Below are 14,547 nucleotides of genomic sequence, written 5' to 3'. Positions count from 1 at the left end.
GAACTCACAGAGATCCGCCTGCCTCTGCCTCCCGAATGCTGGGATTAAAGGCGTGCGCCACCACTGCCCGGCTCTGGCCTGGAATTTAAAGTCACTGAAAAGGCAGTTTCTCCTTAAAAGTGGGATTAGGAGTTTAGCAGGATACTGTGGCTAAGAGCTGGATCTCTGCAGAGCTTAGGAATTTGCAGAAAGGTCTTGGTGGAGGTGGTGGAGGGTGTGTCTGTGGTTACCAGGGCCAGGGCCACTCCCTGAAGACAAGCACACAGCCTGGTGACTTTGATTCAGAGCTCAGATGCTGTGATTTTATTTATTGATTTATTTAAAGCAAGAGGCACTAAGTGTCCCGCTTCCCTTGCCTTGCACGCCCGTCACTGGCCTTAGAACCTGGCCAGGTGCTGCCAGCAACTTTTAGTTTTGGAAATAAGGTGATCAAATTATATGTGCCAATTAGATAAGATCACACTGGAACATTTAAAAATAAATGAGTAACTATGGGTAACCAAAAGATAAAGTGGCCCCGGGAGGGTTAGTTGTAATCTATCTGGGGGTGTCTGTGTTATCCAGGGATGTCTGTATGTCAGACTCCAGCCGCAATAATTGTCCTCATAAAATATTATTGCAGTTTCTGAGTCACCTGTAAGCTGGTGGAGGTGCAGGAGAGAGTGCAGAGTCAGCCAGAGCTGAGCCCCTCCCTACTCTGCTTCATCCGGGTCTTCGGGTCTTCGTTATAGCATCCCTTCCTGGGTCTCTTAAGTTCTAAAGTTAGCCAAGAGTTTTATAAGTAAATGGGGCGAGTGCTTATTTACTCTTTGCGTCTCTTAGCTTTAAGTCAGTTTACCTTTTCAGCTGTAAAAAAAAAAAAAGCGTGAAAAAAGGCAGTCAAATACAGGACTTAAATTTTTTTGTAGAGTTTATTTTATGTGTATGTGATGTATGGATTTGCATGTGTGCACGTGTGCACGTGTTTGTGCATGTGTGTGTCACAGTGCATGTGTAGATGTCAGTGAACAACTTTGTAAGAGTTGGTTCTCTCCTTTTTTTTTCCCCCCCAAGACAGGGTTTCTCTGTGCAGCCTTGACTATCCTGGAACTTACTTTGTAGACCAGACTGGTCTCGAACTCACAGAGATTCAACTGCCTCTGCCTCCCAAGTGCTGGGATTAAAGCCATGTGATCCACCACCGTCTGGGTCTGGTTGGTTCTCTCCTTTGTGTGTCTTCTGGGCTTCACTCCATGGTCAACAGGCTTGGGAAGCAAGCCCCTCACTCGCTGACATCGAACAGCCCTCAAACATAATTCCATTCCACCGTGTGTCCTCTTTGTAATTTGCTTGTGGGTTTGAGGCCAGCCTGGGCTACATAGCAAGAAGGACTGTTAAATTTAGTACTGGCCAATTTTATTACAAAGAGAACACCCGTACATAGAACAGAACAGTCCATAAGGTGTGCATTTTTTACATTTATTTATTGTACACGTGTGGGCATGTGTGTGAAGGCCGGAGGACACCAAGAGGGAGTCAGTTCTCTCCTTCTACCTTGGAGACCAGGGGTTGAGCTCGCTGTATCAGGTGTGTCAGTAACTACTTCTACCTGTGGAGCCAGCTTGCCAATCTTGATTATTATTGTTATTTTATAATTCATTATTGTGTGTGTGTCCATCTGTGTGTGCAGATACAGACCTGATCTCATAGGTCTGATGTTACACTGGGGCAATGACATTGATGGTTGGTAGAGAAATGGCAGGGTGGGATGGGTTCTTGATAGAGATTAATTTGATTTTAATCAAATCTTGAAATTGTTTTGATGTTACTAAAGTGTTAATGCAAGGGGACACACACACACACACACACACAACTTCGCTGTAGATGAAGAGTTTGCAGTCATCATACTAGGCATGTAAAAGAATTCCTACCCCACCTCTCTCACATAGCCAGGTATGCAGTGAACAGGCGTCATTTAGGGGCTTGAGTGAGTCTCTGAGAGAGCTAGGAGCTAGAGTTAGCGTCGCCACGGAGCTTGTTAGAGGTGATTTCCATCTAAAGTCATGGCATGTCTATTGGCAGGAGTGGCAGCATTTCTTTTCTGCTACCTAGAGGATGCATGGCCTGCCAGTTTGGAATATCCTGCCCTGGGGCTGTCTGGGTCCAGATCTCCTGCTTCCCTTGCTGAGAGGCAGGTCTTCCGTGCCTACAGAAATATTCTGGCTCTCAGAACCCTGTGTTGAGTGTGAAGAGAGTATTTCTCTTTTCTATCCCTCTGTTTTTGGTTTAAAAAAAAAATACGAACCTCTCCAAACTATTAGAAAGTTTAGATGAATGCTCAAGGGATCTTTGCTTTGCTTTCCTCCCTCTCCCTTTCTCCCCTCCCCGTCTCATCCCTCCCTCCCCCTCTCCCTCCCTTCCTCTTCACCAGGGTCTCTCCACGTAACTATGGTTGCCCTAGAACTTGTTATGTAGACCAGGCTGGTCTCGAATTTAGAGAGTTCCACTTGCTTCTCTGAGCAAAGGTGTGACCCGCTACACTCAGCTGGAATGTTTCATCTTTTTTCTTCTGCTTCTAGAATATGAGGGTTTGTTACAGGAAGGGGCACTGACTTCAAGAAGAAAATTCTCTGAGGTCATTGTTTTTCTCCCTCCCTCCTTCATGTATTTGCCTAATTTCTGAGATGATTTTCCCAATGGCTTTGAAGTGTAAAGGTTTTCCCCAGCGTCTTGACTGTAGCCAGTAGAACTGCAGGTAGACCAAATGCTCCTGGTAGTGCCCCGTGCTGAGTTTTATCTTGGGTCTCCTCTACTCTCTTGAGGCCCACATCTGCATATTACGGCCATTTGTTAGAATGACCTTTCTCTGTTCTACCCCCACCCTCTTCCCCAGTATTGTGTAACTTCTCCTGGCACCGGAGAAGTTAAATGGACTCGCCGCCTCTTACGGGCTGGGTGCGGTTCTGGTACGCCTTCATAACACTTAGGATCACGGAAACTATCTCTGAGATGCAGATGAAGAAATGGAATCCAAGAGGACAAATGGTGTCCCCCAACAGCCACCCCCAGTAACCCAGCATATCAGCAGCATGGACAGGAACCACGCAGGTGTATTCCCTTGCTTTGGGAGCCTCCTTTCTGGAATGTTCTCCAGAGAAGCTTTGGCCTCACTTTTGGTTCCCTTTTATGGACAGACAGTCATGGGGTGGTTGCCTCTCAGCCTCTTGGAAGATTGTTCCAGCCTTGGAGCTACACTCCACGCTGCAGAGATGTAGCTAGGAGCACCAGTGCTTTGGTGGCAGGGGCTGTGGGTAGCCAGCATTCCACAGGAGGAGTGGGCTGAGGGTGTGCACATGCTCTGTGCAGTTTGAAGGTTCTCCTCCCTCAGGCCTCATCTTTTCCCTGCTTGATGGACCTGTAGCCTCCTGGCCAGCACAGGCAATCCTTTATATTTTATTGCCTGCCTTCCTCTAGAGGTCCTGCGCTAGGAAAATGGATTCTTCTCAGGGTCTCTACACCTTGCCCAGCATCTCCTGCCCTGTTGTTCTGTACAAATAGTGTTAAGTGCCTGCTTCCAAAGGAGTCCAAGACAAACCCACTTTGCTCAGGCCATGGAAGTGTGCGTGCTGGGGATGCGGTTCACTAAAATCCAGATGCAGCCGCAAGCTTGAGTTATGTGGGGTATGGGCTCTGAAGGTGCTTCTTCCACCCTCTCACCCCTTCTCCGAGGGGGAAGCAGGAGTTGGGGAGAGGCAGAGAACCCAGTGTCTGTGGAAGCTGTGTTGTAGCCTGGCGGTCCCCAGAGGATAAAGTGTGCTGAACTGGTCCAGAAGAGAAAACTATTACCTTCCCCGAACCTGGGCAGAGTTTGTACGAACCTGGGTGTGTCAGCCGATGCCCCTCAAGAAAGTTGAGTGTTCCTTGGTGACAAATGAGTGAACTAATGGTTTCCAACCTCTGTGTAAGAATGCCTCCCTAGAAGAGCACAGGGTAGAGCCACCCACCCCTATCCTAACCCCTGGCTCTCCCGCCCTTTTCACCTCTGCCCTCTGCTTTATCCTCCGAGACAGGCTTCTCCTCACCTGTCCAGGAGGGGTTCCTCATGGCCACTCTTGGGAGCAGAGACCTCTGACCTCCCACATGGTTGCCGGGCCCCGAGGATGCATGGCAACAGAGCTTGAGTTCTTTAAAGAACTTGGAACTCCTGACTGTCCTGACTGTGGCTGACTGGTGTTTACATTTCTTCTGCTTTGATGGATACATTCATTTCCCCCTCCATCTCCTTAAGCACAGTGCTTCCAATAGGCTAATGGAGAGTACCACCAGACAGCTATGTGTGATTTTGTCTCATTTCTCATGTGTATGTGTATGTGTGTTATGTATGTTTGAATGTGTGTTTGCATATGTTATTTTGCAGTTGTGTTGGTTTTTTTGAAATAGGTTTCTCTGTGTAACAGCCCTAGCTGTCCTTGAACTAGCTCTTGTAGACCAGACTGGCCTCGAACTCATAGAGATCCGCCTGCCTCTGCCTCTCAAGTGCTGAGATTAAAGGCATGCGCCACCACCAACACCCAGCTTTATTTCACAGTTTTAACAATTGCCTACTACTTTTGGGAAGTGTGTTTTTGGAGCACAGTGTTGACAAGATGGTCATTTAGCTTTGCATTGCCTTCGTAGTAACAGGAGCTGATAATTGTTGTCCTGTTGCTACGTGCCAAGCCCTGTATTATCTCATTCATCCTTAACCACAGTCCCTAGAAGCAGATGCTGTTACAGCAGTCCCATTTATAAACCAGGAAATTGAAGCTCAGAGCAGTTAAGTATCTTGCCCAGGGTCACACAGCTGAGAAGTTGATATAAACTTGGACTCCAGTCTTCAGGACTCTAGTTTCCATGCCAACCAAACTTAAGGACTATCCTTTGAAACACTGTGGAGTGGTTTGCTTCTCACTAACTATGGATCCATGGCCCAGAGAAAGCAGTGTTAGTAGTGGCCCTACGTATAATACAAACACAAAACCCAGGGTGATAGGCCTTGTGGGAGACTCAGTTGGTCAGCAAGGAGTGGAGATTGCACTATACACACTGTACACAGTGCAAGGCACAGCCCACTAATGATACGTGGTATCACTACTGACGAACATGACTTTTAGTGTGTGTCTCCTCCCTGCAGGTACCCTGTTTTCCTGTCTTGGAGCACCTGACCAATGATTCCCACTGTTGCCCTCCTTCCCCAATCCAGAACCTCAGCAGCTCCTTACCTGGGCCTTTCTCTTCCCAGAGCTATAGAGCTTTGAACCCGAATGCAAGTGTGGGACTCTGGGGCAGCGGGCAGTCAGCTGTGCCTTTTGCACACAAAGCCTCCTGGAAGTGTAGCCACACTCGATGGTTACATCTCTGCTTGCTTTTGTGTTGTCACGGTTGTCAGGGTGGAGCTGCGTTGTCAACAACAGAGACTGTGGACTTCAAAGATGGAAAGATTCCCTCTGGCCCTTTAAGAGAGTTTACCAAGCCCTATTGCAGAGAAGCCAGTTGGCGATATAAACCTCAAAAGCCAGGTCACTTCAGACCTGCCTTCTGTGGTCATGGCTTCAGCTACAGAGGTTGGGTCAGCGAGGGTACAGCAGAGGGACGATAAGTGGCCTGAGTTCGTGTTCAGTAGGGCTCTTTCCACCTCCTTCCCGCCCTCCCTGCCTAGCTTTGCTGGTCTCAAGCTCCACCTCCCAGTGCTGTGATCACAGGTGTGCAGCACCACACCTGCTCTGTCTAGTACAGGAGATTGAACCCAGGGCTTCATGAATTCACGAACCAGCTGAGTTACACTCCTGTGCCCAGTAAATTCTTACAAATATCATAGCCAGTACATCTAGTAGACAGGGTCAAAGGTTATGCTTTCTACAGCGTGTTGGATTTCCCCATCTCTAGTCTTCTACCTGGTTAGTTAAACCAAACCACTGTTTTTCTTTCCCTGGCACTTTGAATCCATTTTTATGTCTATCTAGTTCTCCAATACATTCTAAAGCTGCATCCTTTCTCTCCCTGCTCCCCTTCCTCCTTCTCCCGAGCTTCTTCTTGCTCTTCCCGTCCTCCAGTTGCTGCTCCCCCTGTTCCTGCTCCCCCTGCTCCTCCTCCCCCTCTTCCTCCTTCCTATTCTTCTTCCTCCAGTTCCTCCTCCCCTGCTCCTCCTCCTTATATGCCTCTTCCCCATGCTCCTCCTCCTCTTCCTCCCCTGCTCCTCCTCCTTATATGCCTCTTTCCCATGCTCCTCCTCCTCTTCCTCCCCTGCTCCTCCTCCCTCTTTCTGTTCTTCCCCCTCCCTCTGCTTTTCCTCTTCCTCTCCCCTGCTCCTCCTCCTCCTTTGCCTCCTGCTTCTCCTCTTCCCCCTGCTCCTCCTCCCCATGCTTCTCCCCTTGCTCCTCCTCCTCCCCATGCTTCTCTCCCTCTCTTCCCTCCTGCTCCTCCCTATGCTTCCCCCCTCCTCCCCCTGCTTCCCCTTCTCTTCTTCCCCCTGATCCTCCCCCTGCTCCTCCTCCTTTACCCTTCCATGACACAGTGTCTGTGATCCTCATCGTGGATACTGGATCTGGTCCACACTTCCCTTCGATCCACGCATCCCTTGCACCGTGGTTGTCTCCTCACTTTGTCCTTCCCATCTAGGGTGTTCATCTTTTTCCTCTCTGGAACAGAAGCTGCATGGAGGCGGCCACCTTTTTGTGTTGTTTTTTTCCTTATATCTCCTCTATGGTGACTGAAAGTAGCTAAGTAGGAAGGGAGAAGGGAGGGAGAAAGAAAGGAGTGGACGAACAAACAAATGAACGTTGGTTGATCAGTTGTTAGTGAGGTTGGTTAATGTTGGGAACATCCCCAGAAATGGCACGTGAGAGACCTCGAAAACATTCAAGGTCACTGAGAGCACACGTTTGGTTCCCTGACATTTTAAAAGCAGGGTCTCTGACCACACTCTCCAAGCTCAGCTCCGATATCACATTACTACTGCTAGGAGAGGCCTTTACCCTGGAAAGGGATGAAAAGGACGGAAAATTCCCTGTTACTGCTGTCTTAGACCCATGTTTGCTGACCACTGTTGGCCAGCTCCCAGCTAGACCTATGTATTACCTTGTGACGTAATACACATATGCATTGAACATATATGTACACACAAATATCTCACAACATGTTACTACAGATATTTCTACTCTTTTCTGTTTGATTTATATTCTATTTCTTTAAAACAATCCTAGTTATGACCCATTACATTGGTTTCATGACCTGTTAATGCATTGTTGATTACAGTTTGAGAAAACAAACTTTAAAACGTGGTGCTCTGGTGCTAGGGAGATGGCCCTGCTGGTCAGAGTATGGAGACCCAAGGGCATGTCCCCAGTCTGCACGTAAAGATGCTTGTTCCTGTGCCCACCAGTGAGCCTGGCTCTGCGGGATTGGAGGAAGGTGGACCCCTGGGGCTTGCTGACCAATTGCTAATCTTGACGCTCTGTCTTAGCCCAATGAGGCAGAGTGACCGAGCAGAAGCTTGGCATCTTTGTCCCTTTCTGTCCTCTTTTCACAATGCATGTGTCTTTATATATGCGCTCGCTCTCATTCTCTCTCTCATATGATGCCGTTCCTCAGGAATTGTCTGTCTAGCAAAGGAATTTGAACCTGAAAAGATGGATCTCAGGCTGACTGCTAAGTGCATTTTATGGAACTGTGGGATGTGGGGTGATGATGAGCTTACAGAGAAGGTCCCTCCATCCGTACTTCTCCAGAAGTCTGGGGGAGAACGGACTTTTTCCTGGTAAATTTCATTTTGTTCCCCCCCCGAAAATATTTTTGCTTCTTTTGTATGTTGATTTTTTTATTGTTATCAATAGAGTTATCAGTGACTCCTCAGATACTTTTAATTAAAAAGATATAAAAACTTTATCTTATCCCCTATTGTTTGTACATTATTTTTCTCTTGGTTAGGTATGATGTGTATGTGTGTGTGTGTGTGTGTGTGTGTATGAGATGGCTCAGATGCTCAGAGCATGCATACACACACACACAAATATACACACAATCATATATATAGGCACACACACATGTGTGTGTGTGTATATATATATATATATAATGAAAATGCATACCTATATGACATGTCTTATTGTTTTGAATTCCTGAACATTTCATGGTGCATGACCCTCACAGTTATTCCCATTAGGAAGCTCTGCATTCTTGTCTTCAGATGACATGCAGAGATTTCCATAAATGCGCTGACTCTTATTACGCAATATAATCAAATGACACCCCCTTCTGCATGAGGCATTCGGGATAATTTTTCCTGGCCTTTGAAACTTGAGCGTTCTATCCCCTGTACATTTCTGTTTCAGAAGTTTTTGGCTAAAGCACTTGAACCATCACATGAAACCAAAGAGGAGGCGTGGAAATGAGGTGTGCTGTCCTTTCCCACTGCCCTGAACCCCAAGGCCTGTGCTTTTAGCCTAAAGCCACCAGAGGCTTTGACAGGTGCATACCCAAGCAGCAGTGCATCGAGCTCGTCCTCTTTTGAATGCCTGCAGTTCTCAGTGGAAGGCGCACTGCCTTCTAGTGTGTCACTACTCTTCAGTCAGTGCCTGTTTGGTCAGAAAACCAATGACAAAATCTCCTAACCTGTAACGTGCTGGCAATCCCAGACCTCGGCAGAGTCCAAAGGATCCTTACGATTTCTTAGGAACCAAAGCCTGAGATTGTTAATGAGTAATAGTATATGTACTGACTAAATTTGGAAGCATCAGTTTGATGATCATGATTCTTTTCGCAAAAGGAAAGTTCTAGAAGCTGGTTGTCAGTGGTGTTGGCTTCCTGAATAAAGAAGTTACAGTGGTCAGAGCTTGGTGTATGGGGTGCCTGGGAGGCAGATAGAGTGGTGAACTTTTGTTAGAATACTAAGACTCTTACCAACATGCTGTTCAACCAAGTTACGTGAAGACTTTCAATTTTCAAAAACTCCTCCCATACCAACGTTGGGCTAACAAATTGAAGGTAGTGAGACATGTCTAGTCAGGCATGTTCTCTCTGTTATGATCACTTCAGTCCCTTAACCCGTCACTTCTTTCTCGGGTACCCGCAGGCATGCCTCTGGGTTAGGGTTTGATCTCTCAACATCCCTGCGTTTGCCTGTCTCTCATCAGGCACCATGCTTGTCCATGGCCACACAGGCATGGTTATGTGGCTGCAGACTGCCCAGTCTCACTTTCCAGCCTTCCTCTCAGGAGCTGGATCACTTACTGGGGGACTGTTAGGCACAGATCTGGGGTTTATTCCATCTCGTCTTTAAATAGCATCACTGCCTCATAAACAGGATACTTGAGTTGGGGTTGGGAGAACCACATTCTTGGCGTATGCTTGCTTACCCCAGAAGGCTGTTTGCTCTTTGTTGAGGGTTTTTTCAGGTGAAAGATTAAACTGTCCCTGCCTTGAAAGCCATCTTGATGAGAACAGAGGCCTTTAGGCTCCTGTTGCTGGGACTATCTCCTTGCAGAAGTGTTTCTTCTATTGCGTGTTGACTATGGCCTTCCCCACACCTGTGCTGGTCCCCTGGCCAAGGGCTCAACTGGGAGCCTTTGATGAAGAGGGTTAGGCCAGCCCTCCCACCGTGGGAAGAGCTAACTTGCTTTGGTGGCTTCTTTTATGTCAGTGTAGTTTGGTAACTCATTGTCTTCCCAGCCCTCTCCACACCTCACCTTTCTTTAAAGTACACCAGCCAGCTTTTTCCATAGGAAGAGATGGAGGACCGAGGACCCGTTCTGCTTGGAAAGGCTGGGTCAAGCCCTTCAAACTCTACCAGACTTAAGAATGTGAGCATGGAAAGAAAGGCTGGGGAAAGTTGATGACTTTCAGGTCTTTACTTGCCCAGATGATTAAGCCCTGCTTGTATGTCTTTAGCATAAATGTTCTGGGCCCCGGCAACTGAGCTGGTTCTCGTGGCCTTTGTAGCCTTCTCCTGTCCCCAGTACTCCAGGAAGAGTTCATTCTAGTTGCTCTGATGTTCCTGAGGCTTGAGGATTATTTTAACACGCGCCGTGAATGCATAAGGCTTGTGAGAGCTATTTGGTGAAGTGATAACTGAAATACAGAACTAAAAAAAAAAAAAATTCTTCAAAGATTTTTGGACTGACTTAGCTTTAGTGGTCTTTTGGTTCTTGTGTTAGTTCCTGTGTTAGTTAAAAGGTTTTCTCGTTTGTTTTTCTAAACTTTGGAAGACACCACCAGGCTTCCTGGAGGAGAGAAGTGAGGGAAACTCTAAGGGACAGGGTTGGGTGGCTCTTTTAGCTTCTTTTCTTTGCAAATCAGCAAATATTTAGAAGTGACCTCATCAAATGGTTTGTGTACCCTGGCCCACTTGGAAGGAGGGCAGTGAAAGTGCTGTTCCAGGTGCCACTTAAGCCCTCCCCCCACCATCCACTTTTAAAGCAAAATGCTGATCCTTTAACCAGTTGCCTCCAGTCCGCCCAAAAGTGGCCTTCGGGTAGAAGCTTCCTTTCCCCCACAGGGAACAGCTTTAGCCAATTTACACTTTTTAAAGTGTGACCCCTTCTAAAGATTCCTAGAGACTGGAGCAGATTGCTGTGAATGGAAGTGTCCCCGGTTGTCCCTCAGTCCCGTGTTCTCTCCCCCCCCCCCATGCCACCCCCCAATAAAAATATAAAAATGCATTGGATTCTGGATTAGGTTTGCTTTTGTTGTCTGAAGTCTTTTGTTTCTTGGGGGAAGGAAATTATAAATTCTGTTGCAAGCATAAATGTTCTTTTGTGTGCAAGTTTGAGGGGGGACAAAAACACTGAGTGGCTTACTTTTCTGTTCTTGTAAGATCGTGCCAGTGTACTGTGGTTGAGAACAGCTGGGAGCTTAAGAGCAGAAATGGAGCGTGGAGGTCGTCTCAGTGTTCTTAACGTGAATGCCAGCCAAATTATAGAATTTGGAAGAGAATATATATTCTCTTCCAAATTCATACTGAAAAATAAGGGATTCTTGTATTTGGGTAGCTCAGATGTGCACGTTGAGCTATTGTATCAGCATGGTCTGCTAGCAACATGTTCCTCTGGTTTGTCCAGCTCGGTGAGAAGAAGGTACGAGCCCTTTATGGTCTCCTGTTGTCAGAGGACAACATTTATGCCTGGGAAATTGTTAACAAATAACAGGAGGCTTTTAAGAGTAACTATAGTATAGCTATGTATTTGCCTACTGCAAAATACCCTGTGCTGTGTTGATATAATTAATAATATTGTATTAATATGTTTTTATTTTAATTTTTCTTTGCAGAGTATTGGGAAAGGGTCATTGTGGTGCATAGACCCAGAGTATAGACAAAACCTAATTCAGGCTTTGAAAAAGACACCCTACCACCCACCTCCTACCCCTCAGGCTTATCAAAGGTAAGTAAATTGGACTATCTGATTTTTTTTTTTTAAGTCTCCTGGAATTGTGTTAGTCTAGAGGAGTCAGGCTCTAAAACTAATTTAGTAGGCTGTGTGAGATATTTAAAAATAACTGCAATAAATGAGAAAAAAATTTAAGTATGATTAGGAGGTACATCCATTGATGTATTTCCTTCAAACCTTACCATGTCTCTGCTCCAGGGAGTGTGTCTCCAGGCTTCCCGTAGGTAGAATAATGTCTTCCTCGGTGGGCATTTACAGAGGAACGTTGACAGCTTCCATGTTTCTGTGTGTCACTTTTTGCTGGGGTACAAGCGGCAAGGCATACAGGTGATCCCACCTCTCCATAGCCTGTCTGTGCAGATGTTGAGAGAGAAGGCCCACTCGCTTGTTGTCATCCCGTTTCCATGCAGACAGGCTCCTGAGTGATGGGTTTGTTGTGGTTACTAAGTGTTTGCCTTGAGAGCAGTGGCCGCTTTTCCTCCTCACGTGTCTGTTTGTCATGGGATTGAGGTCATGAGTGCGTTTTTACAAATATATAATGGGGGCTGGTTAAGTAAATTGTCACGGTTTGAAGAAGCACGTTCATACGAGATTAGAAGAAAGGGCCTACAGAACAAAGAACCAGATTTCAAAGTGTGGCATCTTAGCTATTCATGGTGCTTGGATTTGTCATCAACCCTACCAAGAAAGTTTTTGAAATTTGTTTTGTTTATTCATGTATATGTATCTGCGTTTATATCTGTGTAGCATTTGTGTGCTTGCTGTCTGGAGTCTGGAGGCGGACACTGCATCCTCTGGAACTGGAGTTACAGATGGTTTGAGCCACTGTGTCAGTGCTGGGAATTGAACTTGGGTCCTGTGGAAGAGCAGCCATGCTCTTAATCGCTGATCCATCTTTCCAGTCCTCCTACCAAGAAATTCTAAAAGACATGCAGCAACGCTTCTTTTGTAACTATCCAGTTAAAAGAAATCGCCCCTGGAGTAGCCATTATGTTAATTGGGAATGGCCTGATGTCAGAAGCCTGGGGAATTTTACAGTCCACTTGCAGATTTTTCTGTTCTGATGTTTGTTCTGCAGGAGGGCACACAAAGTGAGCCTCTGACGTGGCATTAATGAAGTTCTTGTGCATTCCAGCACAGGCCCTAGACAATCAGTCTCCGGCAAGAGACGGGAGAAGCAGCTGGGCTCTATGAGAAGACTGCTGTATGTCTGCCTTTGCTAGGCGATTAGCGTGATGGTAGCCATAGCAACTGGAGTGTCTCCATAGTAACGCGTAGCCGAGACAGGTGCACTTGCATCACAAGACTGTTTGTTGCCTGGCAAAAGGACAGGCCATTAGTACTTAGATATACGCTGTTGCCTTAGAAACAAATAACCCTCCATAGCAACTACAGTTGGTTCACAGGGGTATTTTTTAGGGGCTGGGCGGAGGGGGGTGGACACCAAGGTTGTAGCAGCTTTTGTCTGTGTTCATAAAAATCAGTGGAAGCATCCTTTATTTGAAATGACAACTTGAGGTCATATAGCCATAGGAGGAAAAAATGGGATTTTCCAGAACATCCTATCTTATACTTACTGTAGAAATGTCCAGAAGGACAGAGCCACATGCTCGGCTTTCTGCTTGTGGTTGTAACCACCCCTGAAATGTAAACTGGGATTGGAGTAGAGAATTGCTCCTCTCTGGGGTTGGTGGGGAGCCTAGCACTAATTATTGAAATATTTTCCATGTTCACAGTTTCTGATTCCCACTCCACTTGTTTCTCTAGATTCTGCCCAAGAAGTATGTCACACTCGCTTGCTTCTAGCAGGTTAAAAATGTGTTATTCACTGGGTTGTTTCATTTGTTCATTTAGGCCAGTGTCTTGTTGCCAAATGTGACCCCAAGGGACGCCCTGCAATTATTTAATAATATGAAGGATCATAACAGAGTTCTGGGGCTTGCAAGTAGAATATACTCAAGCCAGAGGGATCGTGATCTGGGCATAGCCTAATGGCTTCACTTGAGTTTTAATAAGAGCATAAAAATGCAGATGAACCAGAGTTTTTATAGTAAAAATAATTTCCCTTTCTCCCAGTTAACTGAGGATAGAGGGCACAGTTACTTTCTGTTAGTTACCCATGCATGGGCTGAGATTTCAAGTCCATCGAGGTCACTGGATACGGAATGAGGTGACAGGTGAGACTACTGCCTGTCTCTTCCATGTTTTGACTGCAGAGAGCACCTTGCTCTCCCCGTGCCCTTGAATGAGTTTGCTGGAGGAGCCTGGAGTGTGTGAAATCGTACTGAGGCTGCTCCATGCCTTATGATAACTGGCAAGGAATTTCTGTGCACCAGGCTGCTTGTTGATGTGACTTTGGGAAAATGGGATGGGACCACCAGTCATAAACAGATACCACAATGCTGAATTCACCTGATCCGGCCAGGTCCACTGTGAGACTCACGGGATCATTTTCTGCCCCGTGTGGAGTCACTGTGAAGGGCGCCTGGGAAGTGTTTGGCTTCTCTGGAGCTGGTACGCAGCATGCTAGGAAGATGGTGATTATACAAGAAGGTTGATATTGCTCTGGCACGCAGGTGTGCTTGGCAGCAGCAATGGCCTATGCTGCAGGTGGTGGGAAGCTCTGTGAGGAAATCAAGGCATCTGAAAACACTGCCCCCAACCTTGTTCACACCCAAATGTAATGCTAAACATTGCATTATGTCAGCTTGCACCTGCTTTCCAAGATTTTGTTAGAATGTTCTACACTGCTTTCTTTCTTATTTCTAAATACCGTTTTTAACGGAAACTCAGAGCTCGGTGATGTTAGCCTTTGTATTAGCTTACATAGGCCACCACGACAAAGAACCACAGCTGAGTGAGTCAGACAGCATAAACAGACCGCCTCACAGACCTGGTTGCAGGCGCCTGAGGTGTTAGCAGGGCTGGGATCTTCTGGAGCTGTGGGGGAAGATCTGTCTGCCTTTGCCCTGGTTCTGGTGGCTTCCGGACTAGCCGTTAGCAGGGCTGGGTTCTTCTGGAGCTGTGGGGGAAGATCTGCCGACCTTTCTGCTGGCCTTTGCCCTGGTTCTGGTGGCTTCCTGACTAGCCTTTAGCAGAACTGGGTTCTTCTGGAGCTGTGGAGGAAGATCTGCCGGCCTTTGCCCTG

At 46.7% G+C, this 14,547-nt stretch overlaps 1 protein-coding gene across 3 annotated transcripts in view; it reads left to right on the top strand.

Annotated features, from left to right (window-relative positions):
• Foxn3 (forkhead box N3) overlaps window positions 1-14,547 on the top strand; it is a 381,858-nt gene that overhangs the window by 214,474 nt on the left and 152,837 nt on the right. For all 3 annotated transcript variants that reach the window (XM_005343444.3, XM_013346136.2, XM_026780643.1), the window contains one exon: window positions 11,281-11,393. In XM_005343444.3, the coding sequence (XP_005343501.1) occupies window positions 11,281-11,393 (113 nt within the window). The remainder of the gene's footprint in view (window positions 1-11,280; window positions 11,394-14,547) is intronic.

The sequence above is a fragment of the Microtus ochrogaster genome, chromosome 1 (genome assembly GCF_000317375.1).
Source record: "Microtus ochrogaster isolate Prairie Vole_2 chromosome 1, MicOch1.0, whole genome shotgun sequence".
Taxonomy (NCBI): domain Eukaryota; kingdom Metazoa; phylum Chordata; class Mammalia; order Rodentia; family Cricetidae; genus Microtus; species Microtus ochrogaster.
This window is presented reverse-complemented; position numbering and strand designations above follow the sequence as displayed.